Source organism: Malurus melanocephalus, unplaced genomic scaffold (genome assembly GCF_030028575.1).
Source record: "Malurus melanocephalus ecotype Western Australia unplaced genomic scaffold, MMel_1.1 scaffold_289, whole genome shotgun sequence".
In the NCBI taxonomy this organism is placed as follows: domain Eukaryota; kingdom Metazoa; phylum Chordata; class Aves; order Passeriformes; family Maluridae; genus Malurus; species Malurus melanocephalus.
In genome coordinates, this window is record NW_026623521.1 from 467,962 (window position 1) to 487,616 (window position 19,655).

The 19,655-nt window shown below is 40.5% G+C and overlaps 1 protein-coding gene across 7 annotated transcripts; it reads right to left on the minus strand.

Annotated features, from left to right (window-relative positions):
- Window positions 1-3,208: 3,208 nt before the first annotated feature.
- Window positions 3,209-19,643, minus strand: CUNH2orf76 (chromosome unknown C2orf76 homolog). Of its 7 annotated transcripts, none has more exons than XM_057376759.1 (8): window positions 19,587-19,643; window positions 19,125-19,222; window positions 17,797-17,949; window positions 15,792-15,842; window positions 12,243-12,280; window positions 12,027-12,108; window positions 8,928-9,000; window positions 3,209-4,807 (listed from the first exon to the last, which is right to left on the minus strand). In XM_057376759.1, the coding sequence occupies exons 3-8, from the start codon at window positions 17,927-17,929 to the stop codon at window positions 4,774-4,776; spliced, it is 411 nt and encodes a 136-aa protein (XP_057232742.1). In that variant the 5' UTR covers window positions 17,930-17,949; window positions 19,125-19,222; window positions 19,587-19,643; the 3' UTR covers window positions 3,209-4,773. The 7 variants fall into 7 exon arrangements, with proteins under 7 accessions (XP_057232742.1, XP_057232741.1, XP_057232743.1 ...); XM_057376758.1 differs by having other exon boundaries at window positions 19,575-19,627; XM_057376760.1 differs by lacking the exon at window positions 19,587-19,643 and adding an exon at window positions 19,402-19,532 and having other exon boundaries at window positions 19,149-19,222.
- Between the last annotated feature and the right edge of the window lie 12 nt (window positions 19,644-19,655).

A 19,655-nucleotide genomic window follows, 5' to 3' on the forward strand; every position in this document is an offset into this window, starting at 1 on the left:
CCCCCTCAGCAAGCTGAGTTTATTAGGTTTCCCCATCTACCTCCAGAACTTAGCCCACAGTAGCACCTGACCAAATCACTCTCCAAGCAGACTGATGATCTAACACTMTTTAATTCTGCTTAGGGGATAGGTTAAGTTTCCACATGGTTTTGAGACAGTTTCACCTCARTATGATTCCACCCACTCCAGTTTAACTCATCCTTGAGGGAGAGCTGGATTCAGCAAGCCTGGCTTTTCAGTCAACTTTTCCATTTCATCATCAAACAAAGACAACGTAAAAGCACTAGCTTACACACTTTACATTTAAAATAGTGTGTTGCAATGCCTTTTTTTTTGCCATCTAAGTTTCTTATCACATCTTTMAGTCAGGCAAAACTACTGCCTGGCAGACAAAAATATTATGAGGCAGGGAAAGAATATTACACAGGCTTGCAGGCTTTGTCTTCAAGGGGAAAGGTGTGGTTTTATTCTGAGCTGCTGCAAGGTTAAAGAKTCACCTTTCTGCCCAGCAGAAGGTTTGCAGCCTTTTGTTTACATGACTTCCATGCCTACAAACCCTTTCCCATGGCAAAGGGACAGTTTCCATGAGCAGAAGGGGAGTCAGTGAGTCAGYGTGGTGCTTTTCAGATGGGCAGGAGCCCAAAGGGACAGACAAGCCAGCTCAAAATCCCCACAGCTACTGCAGCTCTAGAGCATCTAAAAAAAGCTGRTGAGATGTTTCCAGGTAGTGCCTGTGCCAACAGACTGGCCAGCCAGCCACCATCCCTCATGAAGACCAAAACTGATTCCTTTAAATACAGAACAGCATTTCACATGATGCCCTCTGTGTGCATCTGGTCCTTAAAACACAACAGAATCTTCTGATTCTGGAACGCTGAAAATGAGACTAAGGAGTTTTTCAGTTATCTTTTCCCTAAGCCTTTTTTTGATGTGCATAGGACATTCAGTGAGACTGGCTTAAAATTTACCATTTAACTGGTTTTGTACTTGAAGTTTTTCTCTGTATATATGTACACACACACATATATCTATATCTTATTGCAGARTATATAGCTGGAATGTAAAATCTTTGTATTTTTATTTTCTGTACTGCCTACTATGTGCCTCTGGAATATGTAAGAACCAAATGAAAAGCTGTAAGAGTAAGGCCAGTTTTAATCACTGACCTCTGTAGTTATATAAAGATATTCTGAACAAATCTACATAATTATATCTGAATTTGTTTGAGTCTTTTTTCCCGCCTCCCCCTAAACAAAACCATTACTTTAATGTCAGTAGTAGACTAGTGTGATTACYTAGAATTTAACCACTAAGAAATAAAAGCCACTACAGCCAGCACCTTGTAGAATCTCATTATCAAGGCAATAAAATGATCATTGCTGTGACCCATAGTGCCAGGGCAAGTGTGTACAGATATATTTCACTACAGGGGGCTACTGATATTACACAGCACTCATAGCACAGGATCAAACAAGCTTAATTCACTAAATAAAAAGTGCTGTTGGTACAGAGTTGAAGAAAGAAGGAGTTCCAGATGGGGGACTGCAAGGAAAGATGGAGTTTTAATGCTATAAATTTGTTCTATGCTTCTTAAGTCACTTTTTCATACAAGTGGCATGCCAGATCAACCAACTTCTGGATCTGCAGCRTTGCATTTTAATGAGCTAATTTGTAAGTTGATTTTAATGAGTTCATTTAAATTCCTGAGCTGAAGATTAACCTCTGCAGGTACAGTTCTCTTACTCCTTCAGTTTTATAATACAAGGCTTTAAACAGTGCAATTGGTTTCTTGCTCTTCAGGGATTTACTTACAAAGTGATGYATCAAACCTTTAGGGGGATGCACTTGCTTCAGCATCTCTGTGCAATATATTTCCTCCAGTCTCTCMAAAATGGCCAGCACAGCTACAATCAGCAACAAAACCTGGTGTTATTCTTGAGCTCTTACATTTCACACACRGAGCTAGTGGGATTTGCAGACTGTGCCTTGGGTTTGAGGAATGAGATTTGTTACACCAGGACAGTTTTTTTTATCTGTTTATTGTGCCTTAATAAGCAGCATCAGTTTTGCAGAATTTCTGCATGAGGTTTTTTTTTTAGCATCGGTGAGAACCACACAGATTTTAAAGCTGGGCATAGAACACACAGATACCATCTATGATTAGGGACAGTTCTTGTTAGCAGARCATGTACAGGACGTTCATAATCAAAGACTAAAAATAAGCATTGTCTGGGGCCAGTCARGAGGATCACATATCACAAGCCATAGTATCACTGAAACCTTTCAAAGACTTCAAGTGGCACGAGTGCATCCTCCTAGAAAGATAATCTGCTTTAGATTTAGAAATCTCAGCACTGGAGGATGCACTACAGCTGTTGTTCAGCTGGTTAGTTACTCTGTTATTTGTTTCCCATATCTGATCTGCAATTAGCTWCCTTCAGCTGCTGCATGCCAGCCTGCTGCCTCCAAGAGCTGTCTGCAGCTACATGTCTGCTTTCAAGTAGCTGTCTCCTTCAGCACTCCAGAAAACAAAGYTGCTGTGCAAGATTCAAGTCTGTGTTCTGCAAAACCAGTTGGTTTTGATTTGGGAKGGATGGGGCAGGGGAGTAGCTGTGAAGAAATTTCCATGATAGTAACTGCTGGGGTATAAAGCTACCATGGCTGCATTGCTGCCTTTGCTCTAAAGACAGCTGATGCCTTCCAGYTGGATRGACACAWTMAYAGAATTGTTTAGGTTGAAAAAGACYTTTAAGATCATYGAGTCCAACTGTTACCCCAGCACTGCCAAGCCCAATCAAGGGATTGGCCACTCCARCACTTCCSAGGGCAGCCTGTACCAAAGCYTCACAACCCTTTTGGTGAATAAATCTTTCCAARYATCCAATCTAAACCTCCTCTGGCACAACTTGAGGATATTTCTTCTTGTCCTGTTGCTGGTAACTTGAAGAGACCGACACCCAAATACAAACATAGAGGCAAAGGTGTGACCTCAAAGTAGTGTTGGAAACAGACCAACACCATGCCTTCCACTGTAAAAATCCCAGTTCACTGAAGAAAAGGGGCTTCCCCAAACTGTTATTAAAGAGTATGTTCCATGGGCTATAAGTTGGAAAGCAGAATGAAACCTTCCCAGATGTGGAATGAGAGCAGACAGTAGCAGTTCTTACAGTATTTGCTGACATTACTAGTATACAACACTGTAACTTACCTGCCAGAGCAGGAATGGGCATACAAAGATAAATTCTTATAWTAATCTGTCACACTGATCCCATTAAAGTATTCACTACCAAGTGAAACTCCCACTCATCTGGCCWAGGAATGAATCTATTGCTATCACAGTTACAGGATGCAAACAAAAGTTACAATCCATATCTGATCAAAAATACCMCATCTACAGGGACATGAAAGCTCTGTGCCCTCTCCCCTGGGCTGCATCACCAKCCCAAACACCCACCTCTTCTTTCATCTCTGCCATGCATGCCAAGCTTCCAGATAATGTCCTGGTCCCCAGCAGAGCAGGATGCTGTGCAGAAGGGACAGAAACACAAATAACACCTCCCAAACAACCTTCACATCATGCTGGCTGCACCATGCACACCAGGCTTTCCCTGCACACAGCACGAGACTGCACAGCTGCAATTTCTCCTGCATCACCCCCAGAGTGTGAATGGTGTTTAAGGGTTGCAGGGGTAGTTTGGAATGATAAGCAGTTCTCATACACAGCAAGCTGTGGCAAACCCCCAACATGACACCAGTGTGATGAGGCAAGAAAAAAGGAACTAAAAAGCAGCCCAAAATAGGAGGAAGGAATATTTACATCACCCAGGCTCTACCTGCTACTTCCACTTCCCTCTTTTTGATACCTCCTGGCATCTGCAAGCTGCTGCAAGAAAAGTGAGAGGAATCTGAGCAGAAAGCTCTGTCACACCTTGTCCCTGTGCAAAAATTCAAATTTAGCCTTTTAACCAGTCAGCATCTATGCATGCTTCAGTCACTGACAGCATAAAGCTGTGCACAGTGCTTGGATTTGGGCTCTGAAAGTCACATCCCACCTCAGCTCAKCAAGCACAGCCCTGAGAATGCAGCACCAGGTTCTCCTCAGCCCTTGTACTACAAGGAAGAAATAGCAGGAGCTTAGGGTCAGAAGCATGGAAGATACATTTGTTGTGTGTTTAAGCTGTGTTGCTGAAGATGTTTTGCTCTGCTTTGCATGTGTGTCTGTTCCAGATGGTTTTCCTTGTGTTTAAAAGAAACAGRCATATTTAAAATCCACTTTACAAAACCTCAGCAAATTAACACTGATCTTTTCCAGGCAATTCTTCAAATGAATGTTCTGCAAATGCCCCCTCACAGCATGCAAAGATTTAGATACGCTGGGAACTGGCTCCACAAAGGATGCTCTCTAACAGGAGGAATTTAAGCACTGAAACCAGTTCAATTTGCCGCTCTTTGATTTTAATATAAAAATAAATACTTTCTGCAAGGAAAGCTTCAGCTTTCATCACCAGAACCCTGGCACAGACTTCGCAGGCTATACCAATTCACAGATAAGCACTTTTCATAAACATGACACATCTCTTGGCTTACAGATTCTGGAGAAGCAAAGAACAGGCTGTGCTGACATCTGGTGGCTTTCTCTGCAGGCAGAGTTCATGGCAATAGGTCTTGGCTTTTCACTGGCTTTTTTTTTTTCCTTTTTTTTTATGCATTCCTGATGTAACTTCTTCATTTTCTTGCAAGACACAAAGCATTAGGACAAAAACATTTTTGTTTTCACTGACCGGRTGGACAGTGCTGTCCAATCTCCCTGCAAAGCAAGAAAGGAGCCTTTGTTGTGCACTATTAGTGACAGCATAGAAAAGGTCTCTATTACAAAGCATATTTTTTCATGAATAGATTTTAGAAAATGTACATGCACTGCCACAGGAAATGCAGCTATTGCCTATCAGATGAGGTGCAAACCTAACCATTAAAGCACTCCAAATCAGCAAAGGGGCAGCAAGAAGCAGAGGAAAGGGGATGGGGAAACACTAGAAGCTGTGGCTGTTTCTCTGACTCAATAGGAAATGGGAAGCAGAGAAAAGTCAATATCCTGATAAAATGAAAAGCAGCTTAAGTTGTCTGCTGGGTGGTTCTTGGCTCATTAATCCCTTGCAAATCTGTGCCAAGTAGTACTATGGAAAGGAAGCCATGGAAGGAGGTCAGGTGCCAGCCAGGAAGCTCCTTCCAAACTGCTCAATAACCAAAAGAGTGCACTTGCCTTAGGCACTTGTAGTGCCTCCAGTCATCTGCCCTGCTCTGTATCCGACATCCTATCAGCCACAGGAAACCAAGAATGAGTATTACATGTTCTGGTTTTAGTTTCTTGATCTTAGGACACCAGGATTTCTGTGGCTATTAACTTCCGAGGACAGGAATGTCCCATCRTGGCTGTGGGAATTCTTGGACTGCTCCTCACAAGCTCATTTCTAAATAAATGATCAGTCAGAGGACGTTAAATACTCCCAGAGACTTGAAAGAGAAACACCACAGCTCACAACATATTTCTGGATCACCTTTAAGACAGAATGTTTACATCAGATAAAGCAGAAAACTGTAAAGTGCTTATCAGACCTTTGAGGACTCCTTTGTGTCACTGGTCAATATTTAACTCAGCTATCCATGTCAGCCCATTTTTCTTAACTCTTGCCTCTTCAAGAGGCAACATCCCTACCTTTGGGCAGAAAAATAATTAAAATTGTCGGATGCAGAAAGTATAATGTGACAAAGCCAGAAAAAGWGAGATTTTTATTTGAGTGGTTAATTAATTCCATTTCAAAAAATATGAAAAGCATCATTTTTATACCTTTAGTTCCACAAAAAGCAGCACCACTCTGGTATCTCCACACCAAGAATACTGCACATGCAGATTTTGCTGTTTATTCAGTTACACTGTTACCACTTCTTCCTATTTATGAYAATTCCTTTCCAAATCTCCTCTCTTTTTCTTTAGTAGCTACTCTTTCACACCTCCTAATCAAAACTCCAGTCTTTCTGAAGTGGTTTTTTTTCTCCAAGAAACAGCCAAACCCGACACACCACCCCAGGGKCCCGTCTGATTGCCTTACCCTGCTACAATGTTATAACCCAGGATAAATTTTATCTCATTTCAGTGTCCTCTCTGGATATTGCTCTTTTGTTTAAYAAAAAGAATGGTGAATAGTTCCAAGAACATCACACTGTAACATGAATCCTTATTAACCCCACAATGCCTAAGAACACTGGCAAAGCTGTGAGACCTACCYCACTAAACTTTTGATTAAAAGCAACTGTAAACCCATGCAGTTCATGATTTCTGCCAGAATAACAAACCACAGTACTAACTCTGATCCAGAAAAAGGATTTAATAATAACATGGGCAAAGACATCTCAGTCTTTACTAATTTATTAGCCAGTCTTCAGAGATTTCGTTCAGTACTCAGCAATCCCAGAATCAAATCTACTTTGATACAAGGCTGTGCCATATCCCACAAAAAAAAAATGTTTGAACATCATCTTTCCTAACAAGTTTTCAGTTATTATCTGTGGTTTTGTGGGGTTTACTTGAAAGAACCATTACTARAAGTCCCATTTAAAAAAATTAAAAACAAACCCACAGCAGAAAAATACTTCAGGAAGAAACCAGTTTACAAGTATGGCCATTGAGAGCATTACAAAAGGCTCTACTGTGCTGCTGAAGAAAGAAGTGCCATTGCCAGAGCAAACTGAGCTCACAAAGCAGAAGTTTAACTCTTCCCTTGGAAAGAGAAGTTAATCTGGAGTGCCAGGCACATCATTCTTGAATATTTAGGTTTTTTCTCACTGATGCTGTAGAATTGCTCTTCCACTGTACCACACTTGATGTGACACTGCAAGTTTGGAACTGCACAAGCCCGGAAAGGACAATTGTTAAAATGTGGTGACTCTTTCAAACACAAATGCTTTAGAGAAAAGGGATCACAAAACTAATCCAAATCTGTCTGAAAGGGCTGGAGACCAAATTCAAATTCCCAGAACAGAAGGAAAAGAATGGTTGCTCAGTCTGAGAGGCTTCATGTGCTGACAAACACCATTTAGATGCCTTGGCAGGCCAGCCTGAGACCCTGATCTCTATGGTACAACATCTATTCTTACAAAGTTTCCTTCATGATGGTAAATTTGGCTGAACAAAGCTGGGGTAGTCTGGAGTGCAATGCTTCAGCTTGAACTGTCTAAGAAGATGAGCACAAACTTGTATTAACCACGTTAATCTGCAAACATGACAGACTGTGTAAGGYAGCTGAGACCATGTTTGGGGAGCAGATGCCAGCAACAGAGGCTGCCTGGGCAGAAAGGGACGGCAAGAGGTAAATTCTCCTTTTAAATTCATCAGGGCATGCATAACAGCATCTGCATCCCAGGAGAACACAGGTGACTTCAGTGACACAGGACTCCTTACAAGATAAAGACACCATCATTTAATCACAGTTGAGAATGCGGTGGAGTTTTTTCACAAGAGAATAAAGCCCTGAAGCAAAGCTGTTGGTGAGGTCAGGCAGGATGAGGAAAATGAGGTGGGAACAATATAAAGAGGGGTCTTTGGCCCTACATCTAAAATAAAGGGWAATTTTTTTTAGATACTTTGGAAATCACACATCTGCTTTCAGTACCACATGTCAATAAAAACAATAATCAAAGCTCGAGGAAATGGTAGGGTTACTCCTCCAGAAAGTTTATGGAAACAGCATTGTCAGCTCTCTCCCAGAGCTGAGAGTAGATGTGTAGGTCTAAAACAATTTCACATGAGGTTTTCAATTTAGCAGAGCCTATGCCCAAAAGACCTGCTAAGGCAGAGAGCCAGCATCATTCCTATTTCAATGGAGAGAGGCTTAAAGGCACAGTGTCCCATGTTGGCACCCCCTAAAAAGCATTTCATAAGTGGTATCTATCTAAAGGTACCTCACTGGATGCATGATTACTTTCTATTATTCTTAATTGGGTTCATGTAGTAGGAAAGTCTGGAATTACCAAGAACAAACACACAGCACCAGAGCATTTGGCTCATGGAAAGCATAAAGGAATCAATTCCAGGTCTTGAAGACATGTGGCTCACAGACTGGGCCTCTCCTCACAAAAAATGCAATCATTCAGGTTTTATTCTCAAAACTGAAACCATGAGCTTTCACTCCATTTGGGAAAAYGCCCAGATCCTACTTAGGCACACTGGTGTCCTGGCAGAACACTGTTCCTATCCCTTTGGGAAGGTGTCCCCATCAAGTAAAGCTACAAACAGGAGAGCTGGTCCTTGGACACAAAAGCCTGCCAAGAGACATTTGTCCCTTCCAGCATGCTAAAGAGGGCTGAAAGAGTGGATAATGGAAAGCATTCACCACTGAAAAGCATGAAACAMTGGCCTGTCTGCACTATTTAAACAAAAGAGACCAAACATAAAATGAGAGAAGCAAAGCTATGACTCAAAACAAAGATATTCTCTTCTCAAGTTCTTTAAAATACCCAGTGATTTGGTCATAAAACATTTCATTTGAAGAAGGTTTCACTTCATTTTCATTAGAAGTTAGTTCTGTGATGGCATGTTCCTGTGCATTACATAATCTCAATATGCAGCCACTGTCTGCTGTGGGATCACATCAAGAACTTGTGYTCACAGGTCAGGGATGGCACTGCCTGAGGCACAAGAGCCAAGCACAGCAAAAAGACAAGGCAGGAAGAAAAAAGTCATTTATGTCCCCCAGATTTCCTTCTCTCAGCCKTAGCATATTGACAGAAATTAATTTCTGTAGGAAGGGAATTGCACTGTTTGCAAAGAAATCCTCTAGGATTTATTGATCTTTAAGAAAAATCTCATTAAGCAGAATAAGGAAAATTTACAACAGGTATGGGAAAACAAAACAATCTCTTGGGATCTTTACCAGGCCGAAACAGGATTAGCTCTGTAGTTTCTGTAATCTTCCTCACAGAAGAATGCTAATTCCGTCTCATTTGCTAGAAGGAATAAAAAATTAAATATTTAGCACACCGGGAAACAAACCACCAACAGCCAGCTATTTAGAATCTTAGAAGACAATTAGCAACTTTATGGTCAAAGACAATTATAAATCACCACACACTTTTCTTTTGCCTCCYTATATTTTTGCAAAAAAGCTTCCAGTATTAAAAATGTAATTTAACCTTGTTAAAAAACACCCCAAACAAACTAAACCACCAAGAACATGAATATATAGAAGTAAAKAGGYACACAAGACCCCTCAAGATTTGTTTAACACAGTCTTCTGAATTGTTTGTATAAGCATTGAGCAAATTAAGTGACTGCATTTYTAATACCTTCAAATRCTAGGAAAGTAATGAAGCTTGATATACCCTTTTTTGTGCATTTTTCTCTTAGGAAAGGGAGAAAGAAACTTCTTTTTCCCATTAAATTAGCCTGTAGGTATAATAATTTAATACTTAGAGGATCAGTAGAATATTTTACAGATCACTTTACATTCTCCCTCATGACCCATCAAAATATGTGTCTGAAGAAGTTAATTTTTTGCCCTGCTGATGATTAATTCATGAGGCTTCAACAATATGCAAAGTGAAAGACACAAATTGGCTTCTCCAGCAATACCTTCAAATACCTCTAATTATTCACAGGGGATTTGGCAGAGCTAAAGGACCCACAAAGGTTCAGAACAGTCACAATTCTTTCAACCCAGTAGGTCAAGGACTTCCTCTTCTAAAACAATAAGTCAGCAACATTACTAATTCAGAACAGAGACAAATCTGATGGAAAGCCTTCACAATTATTAAACATGGAATTCTTTAAGGTGCTGAGCCAATAAGTTCCACACTCATTTTTTAAATTAAACCTTAAGTCAATGAAGTCTGCCTGTCTTGTAAAAAAAAAAAAAAAGGAAAAAAAAAAAAGAGTAGAGGGGATTTTAGAATCTCAACTAGAAAACAGACAAGACTGTTTGTAATGAATACTGAACACTTTATTAACATACACTCAATTTAAAAAAAAATGCAAGCATTAACTTTGCTGACTGGATAATAACTGTACTAATAATCACTACTACAGAGGCTTTCCTGAGGATACTYATCTAATGTCCTCATAATTTATAACTCTCTAGCCCTATATGGTGCCAAGGGCAATCAACTGCCACTTAGAAAAAATGTTCTGCATGTGTCAGAATTTCCCAGATTTTCTAAYGGTGATTCTCTGTTTTATTCTAACAAATCTTGTCCAGACTAGATGTTGGAAAAACTTAATAAGTCAATAGGAGATTTCAAATGTTCTTAGTGATTTAAAGAAAATGTACAAAATTATCATTTTGTACCAAATGAGGTACCATGTGGTACATGATACCTGCTGTCATACTTCACTCCCTTGGCTTGCTCTTGTCCACTTCTTGTTGAAGAAGAAAAGTAAAATCTTCAAGATTTTACTACAAAGACCCCACTCCTAACTTAGATCATTTTCACATCAAGATACACAGGAACATATCCAAATTCAAAATGGCACAATGTCACATTGCATTTTCCAAGAAAGGGTTTTCCTTCTCTACCACAAACATCCTCTATATACTAATAACTGCTGTTATTCAGAATTCAGAAAAAAAAAAAAAAAAAAAGTAGCTTTAAATCATTTTCTGTCCTAAATGAACCACCTTTCCCTTTGTACAGAGACACAGAACAGGCTGCTGTATTCCTATCCCCTTTCACTGTAACATTTAGTCTGATGTTTTAACACCTTTTTTAGATCACATCCAAGTGTTTCACTGCTGTAGCTACAAACCTAGTTTCAAAGGTGGATAATAAATACAAATATTTATCCATACCTTTTTTGAAAGAAGACAGCTTTGTTGTTTCTAATTCAACATTTGGCACTGTCATCAGTCCCCCTCCTGAACTATACTGCCTCTTATGCCTTACACGGATAAAAATCATGCTTAAATGAACTTTCTGCTAACTAAATTACAAATCTATGAGGCTTGGGTGCCAGTAATCCTCTCTTTTTCTTTCYCCCTGCAGACAAAAAGACCTGGTTGTAGTAAAATCTATGATTCATATTATAGGAACACTCAAAGACCTTTAGGAATGGTGTATTGAGACCAGTTGCAGCTCACTCCAGAGAAAAACATTGAAGAGACATCCCAAGTCACTTAAAACCAGAAAATAAATCGCAGGGAACAGAAGAGCCAAGTAACTGATGGGAAAGAAATCCCATTCAGTAGCTGGGGAGCAATCAGGGAGCACCAGGAAGAGGAGGGAGCCTCCTCTGTGAAGCCCCTGCACTTAGAGCACAGGCAGTTAATGCTTTCCAGCCAGGCAAATCAGGTTCAAATGAGCAAACGTCCAGATCAAGGTGGAATGCAACTACATCCCTTAAGTGCCCTGCTGCCACAAAGTCATTCAGCCACAYTTATGAGAAGCCCAAAGGACATCCAGGGACCATCAATTTTATCATGACAGACATTTCTTTACATTATTACCAAAAGACATGCCCTATATGTAGTCTCCTGTCAAAATGTGAGAAATCAGGTCAAGTTTCAACTCTTTGCTATGTTCAGCACATTCTCTAAATGATACTGCTCGAGCTTTCCTRAGCAATCTGGCTATCAAACACTGTATGCTGCACATTAAACAAATCTAATCTTATTTCATTATTCCATGCTGGTTCCACTACTTACATTTCTAACCAAAACATCAGTTTAAATGTTACTGATAAGACTAAGCAGACACGGTACTAATAACCTATCTGTCAATCATTTAAAATTACTCTCAGCAGAATTATAAGCATACCCTCTAAAAATCACAATTTGCATTCTGAACATTTGGAGTGCAGATACCTGCTGCCCTCAGACCAATGATTTGAATAATGCTTCTCTGAATAATTACCAAGTCCTGTAAAGAGCATCAGGAATAGCATTTACTTTTCAGCAGCCTGTCCAAACATAATCAGCCAGTTATCAGTTTAATGCTACCACAAGGAACAGCATCTTCAGTCAATACAAATGTGCTCCTACCTACTCCAGCTGCTTTCAGCGTGCTGTCTTCCTTCAAAATCAGTTTGTCATCATCTTCCAAACTCACTACAAGCTCCCCAGTCTACAAATCAGAGAACCAGAATACAAAGATAAGAAGAATTTACTGATTGCTTCTGCCCYAGTCTTGTTTGACAGTGCAGAGATCTGCCTGCCTCAAAGCATGCAAAAGGGGAACAACACAGCTAATAATCTTACCTTAGATTTGTGTGCTTGGTGAATAATCTTCATTGTATCTGAAAGAAAATAGTGTTTTCCCTAAAATAAGGCTTAATAAGCAGATAACACTGAAAGTTGTACTTGTGGAAAGACAAACAAACAAAGGGGGAAGCTTCAAAATCTTTTGTTATTAACAATTTTGTGTATTCAACCTGAAAGAGGAGAAAACATCTTAATCTCACAGTCCTGCTGGCCACAGCCTTAAAGCAGTGAATGCAACATTAAGGTACCACATCCTATTGGGCTTCTGTCTGCGGGCTGAATTACAATAACCAACTAATGACCATCTCAATTGCCAGTCAAAACACATCAATTTAAATGCCACTTAGGGTGTTTTAACCTAATAGGTTTTACACCATGCAATTGGGGCAGGACCAACAGCATTTATGCACTGTCAACTATCACAGCTAAGCTGATAGGCAGCAAGTGATTAAGACACAGTAACCTGATCACTTCAGATCACTCCTTGAAATTTTCCTTCACATGAATAAGGCACTCACCAACCACGGCAGGAATTTTGTTAAGCAAGTTAATTTTCCATGAACATGTGTAGCCTCTTCTCTTTTTAATTCTATAGCCTCTTCAATAATTTTTATCATATGTTTGTGCAGTGTAGTGCTTTTCGAAAGTAAAAAAAAAAAATATACCACTTCCTTCTGGCAATGTGGGCAGGGCTTTGCCAACAGAAGGGAAAAACAGAGGAAAATACCATGGTCACTAAAGCAACTGGATGAGTGCAAAGATCCAGAGGGACTGGCTTAAAGCCATGCAACACTAAAAAAAAAATAGATTGAACTCTAAAGACTCGGAGCTTAAACAAATTTGGAGTAACACATCAATCCCTTCCCAGCAAAGAAGAAAAACCAGTTCTGCTTGTYTGCTCATTTTCTGTTGTAATTTAGTTTCTGTTGTAGTTTTAATGCATTGAGTGAATGCTGCATGTCGAAATACTCTGGTAAGAGAAGGATGCAGCAAAGTTAAACATTGGCTAAACCAACTTTCAAACTACCAGGAGCAAGTATCCAGACRTTCAGAATAACAGAGATCAGAGTCCTACTCAGAAGTTTGCTTCCTGCTTCCATACCATTCTGGYGTATTTTGAACACTCTTTAAAACATCACATAAGGTCAAAACTGTTCTGCATTCTCCCTGCAGAGGCCACTGAGAAGGCAGCCCTGGTATGTTGCAATAACTGTGGTATTAGAAGCAAGAGAGACATTCAATTGCAATTATCAGGATCCACCTTGCATAGAAACATCGCAAAAAGACCAAGCAATCACATAAAAATATATTGCAATCATGAAAACTTTCTGTTACAGCAAATAAACCCAACCTGTGCCTGTCAGTTTTAAGCTCCTCTGTCTAACTCTGACAGGTTCCCTTTTCTTTGGTCTTKGTCCAGTCGTGCCCTGGACTTTTGTGTCAATTGAACTTGCTCAGAACTCCACCACTGGCACCCAGAAGTTCACCATATCTTCATCTGAGCTATTAAATGGCTTCCCTACCTCTGTTACAGAGAAGAAACTACTGTCTCCTCTCACAAGCTGTCCTCTCACCAGACTTTACTATTTCCTTCCTATTGCCAACTGCTAATCTTGCCTTTTCTGATAATAGGTCTATCATGGCAATTGATAAGATACCACTTTCAAGTGATTTTATGAACTACCTACCACATTGCCCCACATTTATGGAAAAAAGAAATCAAATTGAGAAGGAGCTTATGGAACAAGTTGGCACCCAGGCTGCCAACACCAGCAAAAAGATGGCAATGACAGGGTAGGAAGATTGGATTGAGAAGAGTTCTAGACCAAGAATGAGAATGATCCATACAAAGAAAAGAAGAGAAAATGAAAGGCAGAAGCTTTGAGATGTGAATTGGAGCACTAATCCAACAGGAAAAACGTGATGGCATTGTATATGATGTTAAGAGGTTAAGAGAACAAAGTGGTGCTGAATTCTTCAGGAAAGGAAGCTGCAACAGGCAAAGTAAGAGACAGATCCAACCGAGATTTCTGGCACTGCCAAACAAAATGGGGAAAAATTCTGACTCTTACTGGCACTATTCATGCAGAAGTCTCAYTGCYCTTTTCCTCACAAAAAYGTGAGAAAGACTGTAGAGCACTGTRGAGACAGCAGAGATGCCATAAACATGAACTTGGATGATTCACAGCCAGAGGGGAGGGTGAGGAATTTGGCTTTGATTTTCCTATGTGAAAACCCTCCCTCAGCACCATCACAGCAAAAGCAGGCCCCCACTAACTGGTGCAACAGGTTTTGAAGTTTGGCTCAACCCTACATGCCACAATCAGACCCTCGGCCACCACATATGGCTTGGGAAAACCTAAACTGATCTCAAAGCAATGAAAGMACCAGCAGCAGGGATAGGCAACATCAGGGACACAACTGTGTCTTAGACAGGACCACCTCACCCACACAAAGCCACAGGCAAGGTGAAAGGCAGCCCCAAATTCAAACTTATAGTTCCCTAGCTGTTAAAACCTTAAGTAACATATTAAAAATAATAGTAACATTCAAATCTTTGCCACTGATGTATCATCAGCCTTAATCCCTAGCTCTTTTTCTAGCTTCACTTTGCACTGTTTCATCAAATGAAATCCTTGGCTTTTTTGTTTAAATAGGCAGACAGAGTTTATTACCATTCACATGTATTAAGTAGGCTTTGCATTTAGTTCTTTTAATCACCGCAGAGGAAGGAGTTTGTCAGCTCCAAGAACATGGGACAGAGAGGATCACTTGCAGCAAAACTCCAAGGGAGCTTTGAGACTTGCCAAGTTTAGGAAAAGATATGTGACTGATACCCAAGTGTACAAACTCTAAGAAAGGAAGTAATRTAGGCTATTTTTAAAGATTACTCTGCCCCAAACAGATGAATTGCACATGTTCATGCCAATCTTCACAAAAAGGAAGTAAACATAGTTTTACATTAGAGGACAAAGTCAGMTTAAACTTCATATCAGGCTATTTCATATCACCAGCTTGTATTGAAGAGCTTTCACATCTACTTGGAGCAAAGCTCCCCTGCTTCTCTTACATTGTGTGAACTATTTAAATATGTAAGTCTCWACCATTTTCTACTTCTTGCCTTCACCTTCCCCTTCACCATCAGTAAATAGATACTGAAGTACATAAACATATAAGAACTACAATTTCAAAGTGTTTTGAGATCACAAGCTGCTCATTAGGGTAAGGACAAAGTTAAAAGGCACTTACATAAATCATCAAAAATTAATACCAAAACCCATCAGTACCAGYAGCAAATAATGTAAACCATGCWGCCTAATTCAAAGATTAAAACMAATTTTCAAAATAATGGTCAAGTTCTGCAGACAAGATSCCAGTGGCATAACCCCAGCCTCAAGAGTTGGACAGAGTTGCAAATGTAGGGCAGGCACTGGCACCAACATTAGTATTGTACAGCAGTTACCTTTTAAGTTGTACAAATGCTGGTGTAAAATATTATGTGGGCATTTGACAGTAATTACAACAAGAAAAATAAAAAACACCTACCATACTTGTAATTTTTAAAAGGAGGAGGAAGTCCTGTTCTTGAAGACACATCTATTAAAATAAAAGCACAAAGTTAAAACAAAGTTCTCTTTTTTAATTATTTCCAATATTTAAWTTTCCATTATTGTGCAATGTATGCATCCCCTGGGCAGCCTCTACATCAAAATAAATCTGCAACATAGGAGAGTTGTTTGAGCATCAAATGCAAAAACACAACCTCTGGCTTAGATTCTATAGTGAGAATAACTTCATTTGAGCAGGAAGTCCCTCTGAACAAAACACCCCATGAGGACAGTGAGTCAGTGMAATTAGGGTATGATCATGGGATCCTGATCCTTCAGAAATCTACCAGGAACATCCTTTTAATGGTTTGCCCAGCATTGCTCTTTACCTTATACAAACAGGTGACAACTGTCATTCATAATGAATTGTTCAGTCAACACAGCCATGAGAACCAGCCACAAAAAGGAAGCCAAGCTGCAGAAAATTRACTCTTTGGCTGCATGCAGGACACAGCCCATCAGTAACTGCAAAAATATTGACACCTTCCCTGGTGCCAGTGTTCCCTGTGACTTAACCTCAGAAGGCCCAGCCAGCTGTGGAGTGCCCAGCAGCAAGGTGGCTGAAACCATMATTTCTTCAATAGTTTACCAATTTATCTCAAACTGCCCCTTTCAAAACAGATAACAGTAAGGGAAGAAACAGGGCCCTTGAGCACACTGTGGAATGAGGTTCTAAAGAGTCTTGTTCAAGACATTGGCTTTGTCTCAAATAACAGCRAGTTGCAATACTGCAAAYATCAAAAGCAASTTTCYTAGCATTGTTTTCTRTTTTCTTCTTCWYARCAGCAGCTGTGCCACAYGTTCTGAAAGTGCTTGCAGTTTTCTAAAAGCATCCTAAGATCTTGCCATGCCTATCACTGTCTAGAAGTATGAAAGTTGCTAAACACAATACGCCCATGAGTTACAGGGCAATGTCCTAGGAGTTGCAGAAATGATATCATCTTTAACAACTCAAGACTTGTTTAAGGTGACTTCATGCCAAAAAAAAAATTATGTTATTCTGTACCCTTTGAATGTCTCCATTTAGATGTGTGGAAATACACCTGCAAGATTAAGGGTAACACCCTAATTAGTAAGTCACTGTGTGGGCATGTCTGCAATACTTTAGACTCACTGTCATTTTCAACCAGGCTTCTAGAGCAGAGAGCCCACAGGTGAGTAAATCTGCACCACAAAGCTCGGGATGGAGACACAAACTGGGAAACAAACACGCACAGTGAGACCACACAGTGTCAAAAACAAATTTTCAAGATTCTTTCTTCTCACAAACAGCAAACAGACTCATATTCCTACATTCCACATATTTGTGTAGTTAGGATCAAAGACTTCCTAACTTCCATTAATTCATTCCTTAYTTATTAATTTTATTAATTAATTCMTATTAGTTTATAARTATTTRCCTGACAGCACCACTCAAGGAGCCTGGGGCACTGAGCCAAATGCAGCAATGGCCTTGTTTCTTTTAGACTAAACGTGGGGATTTGGGCAGGGGGAGCAGTCCATCCAAATTTAGGCATGGCACAMGAATATATAGAAGTAAATAGACACACAAGAACCCTCAAAATTTGTTTAACACAGTCTTCTGAATTGTTTGTATAAGCATTGAGTAAATTAAGTGACTGCATTTCTAATACCTTCAAATGCTAGGAAAGTAATGAAGCTTGATATACCCTTTTTTTGTGCATTTCTCTCTTTGGAAAGGGAGAAAAAAACTTCTTTTTCCCATTAAATTAGCCTGTAGGTATAATAATTTAACCAACCATGGAAGCTCTTATTAACTCCAGACCTTTCATTCAAGGAAGAAAAGCACACAGGGGATGTAAACACAAATTTGGAATCTCTATCAAAGCCACAGAATTCCCATTCATTTGTTCCCCTCCACTTTCTTGCAGGGACAGCAACACTCGGGACTGAAGCGAGTGAATGAGAYAACCACATCTCACCCTTCCTCACGAAAGCAATGAACTCCTTCACTGTCTGATCCAGGGGAACTCCATGGTACACCACAGGTCTGAAATTCCGGTGCTCAAAAGAGCGGACGAGGCGGACKGTGACGGTCGAGCCTTCTGCTGACATGAGAATTAATTCTGGATAACCTGGGAAACATTAAAGAGGGGAATTATTGCCTTTCCTCTGCCTTTCAGGATTTCACTTTTATGATTCCTACTGGAGCAGCAACGGGGTCTCACAATGAAAGGRGCATTATTGATACTGCACACCACATACTCCAGTATCTGTGCTGTGCAATGCCACACCAGAATCCCTGCTAAACGTGCAAAAGTGCTATGGATAAATTAAAGGGTGTTGTTGGGGTTTTAAGTGGCTGAAGACTTTACCTTGTACTCCAGAAGAATGGACTAATACAAACAAACTCCAAGCCTTTTTAACATACTTCTGTTGTACAGAGAGTAATACCCTGAAAAATGCCTAAGCTGTTGCACAATGCTCATTTTCACCTCCCCAGGGAAATGAAAAACCRCCCCCACATACACARGCAAATAATTTTCCTGATACATTAMTGCATAATTAAGGGATTTAATTTATAATAGTAGGTCTCTAGAATGGCTCTATGGGCTTATACTACTTCAAGAGAGAGCAGAGCCTACAACAGAGAGGCCTTGTCAACCCAAATCCCTTTTCAAACAAGCCCACATGTTGTTCCATTGGTTTTGGTTGGTTTGTTTTTTTTTTTCCACAGAAAAATAAGCTCTTTTCTACCTTGACAAACTTCTCTATTTTTGGTACTGGGCATCCCTCAGCTTCCTGGCCACACACWAAACTGACGTGGCTGCTGCAACAACGAGCAAGGACTGCAGCAAATGTGCTGTGACATCGACCTCTGCACCTCCCATCCCTGAGCAGCCATTTCAGTCATCACCTCCAGCCCTGAGAGGGATTCCCTTACCTATTATTCTTTTATATTCTTTTTTTTTTTTGGTTGGGGAGGGCGGTGTTTGGTTTTTGTGATTTTTGTTGTTGCTGGTTTTTTTTTGTTTTGTTTTTTTTTTTTTTTTCCTGTGGGGTTTTTAGTGCCCCACCATCAAGCAGGTACATCCCAACTTTTGCTATATTTGTGCCAGCCGTATCCTGGCAAAGCAAACTACCAATATTTTCATCAAGTACTGTGTGCAGAACAGGGCCAAAGATTTTCCCCATCACAAAGGCAATGTGCTTTTACACTCCCTTGGTTAATAATTCCCTGAGTTTCAACTCCATGAATGAGCTGTAAATGTAAATGAGCTGTATCACACAACACACAACTAATACATACCAATCAGAAAASTATACTTTGCACCTGAAAATGACTCGAGTTATACTAAACAGCAAAGATGGGTGTTTTCTTGGTGCTATTCCACATGGGCTGGCGACCTGGAGGATGAGGTAAAGAGTACAGCACTCAATTCACTTGCTCCTCAGCAGCATGGAAAAACACTGTAGGAACACAGAACTGGAAGCACAATCAGAAATCGCCGATTTTCACRTTTACTATTCAKACYGACCGCATGTAGGGCTGGAAACATRTTTTCACGTTTACTATTCAGACWGACCGCATGTAGGRCTGGAAACCCCGCGCCTCCACGGGGACAAGAAGGAAGATGAGAGGCGCTGGAGGCCCACTCCTCTTGCAGAGAGGAACCTCCCTGGGCCCGCAGCAGCAGTGTGCCCGGGGAGCGCCGCCCGCCCCGGCAGAGCCCCCACCCTCACCCGCCATTCGCCTCACCGGGCCCGTTACCGCTTCCCGCCGCCACTTCCGGGTCCGCCCCCTCCCGCCCCGCCAATCGCGTCCTTTCGGTGCCACCTT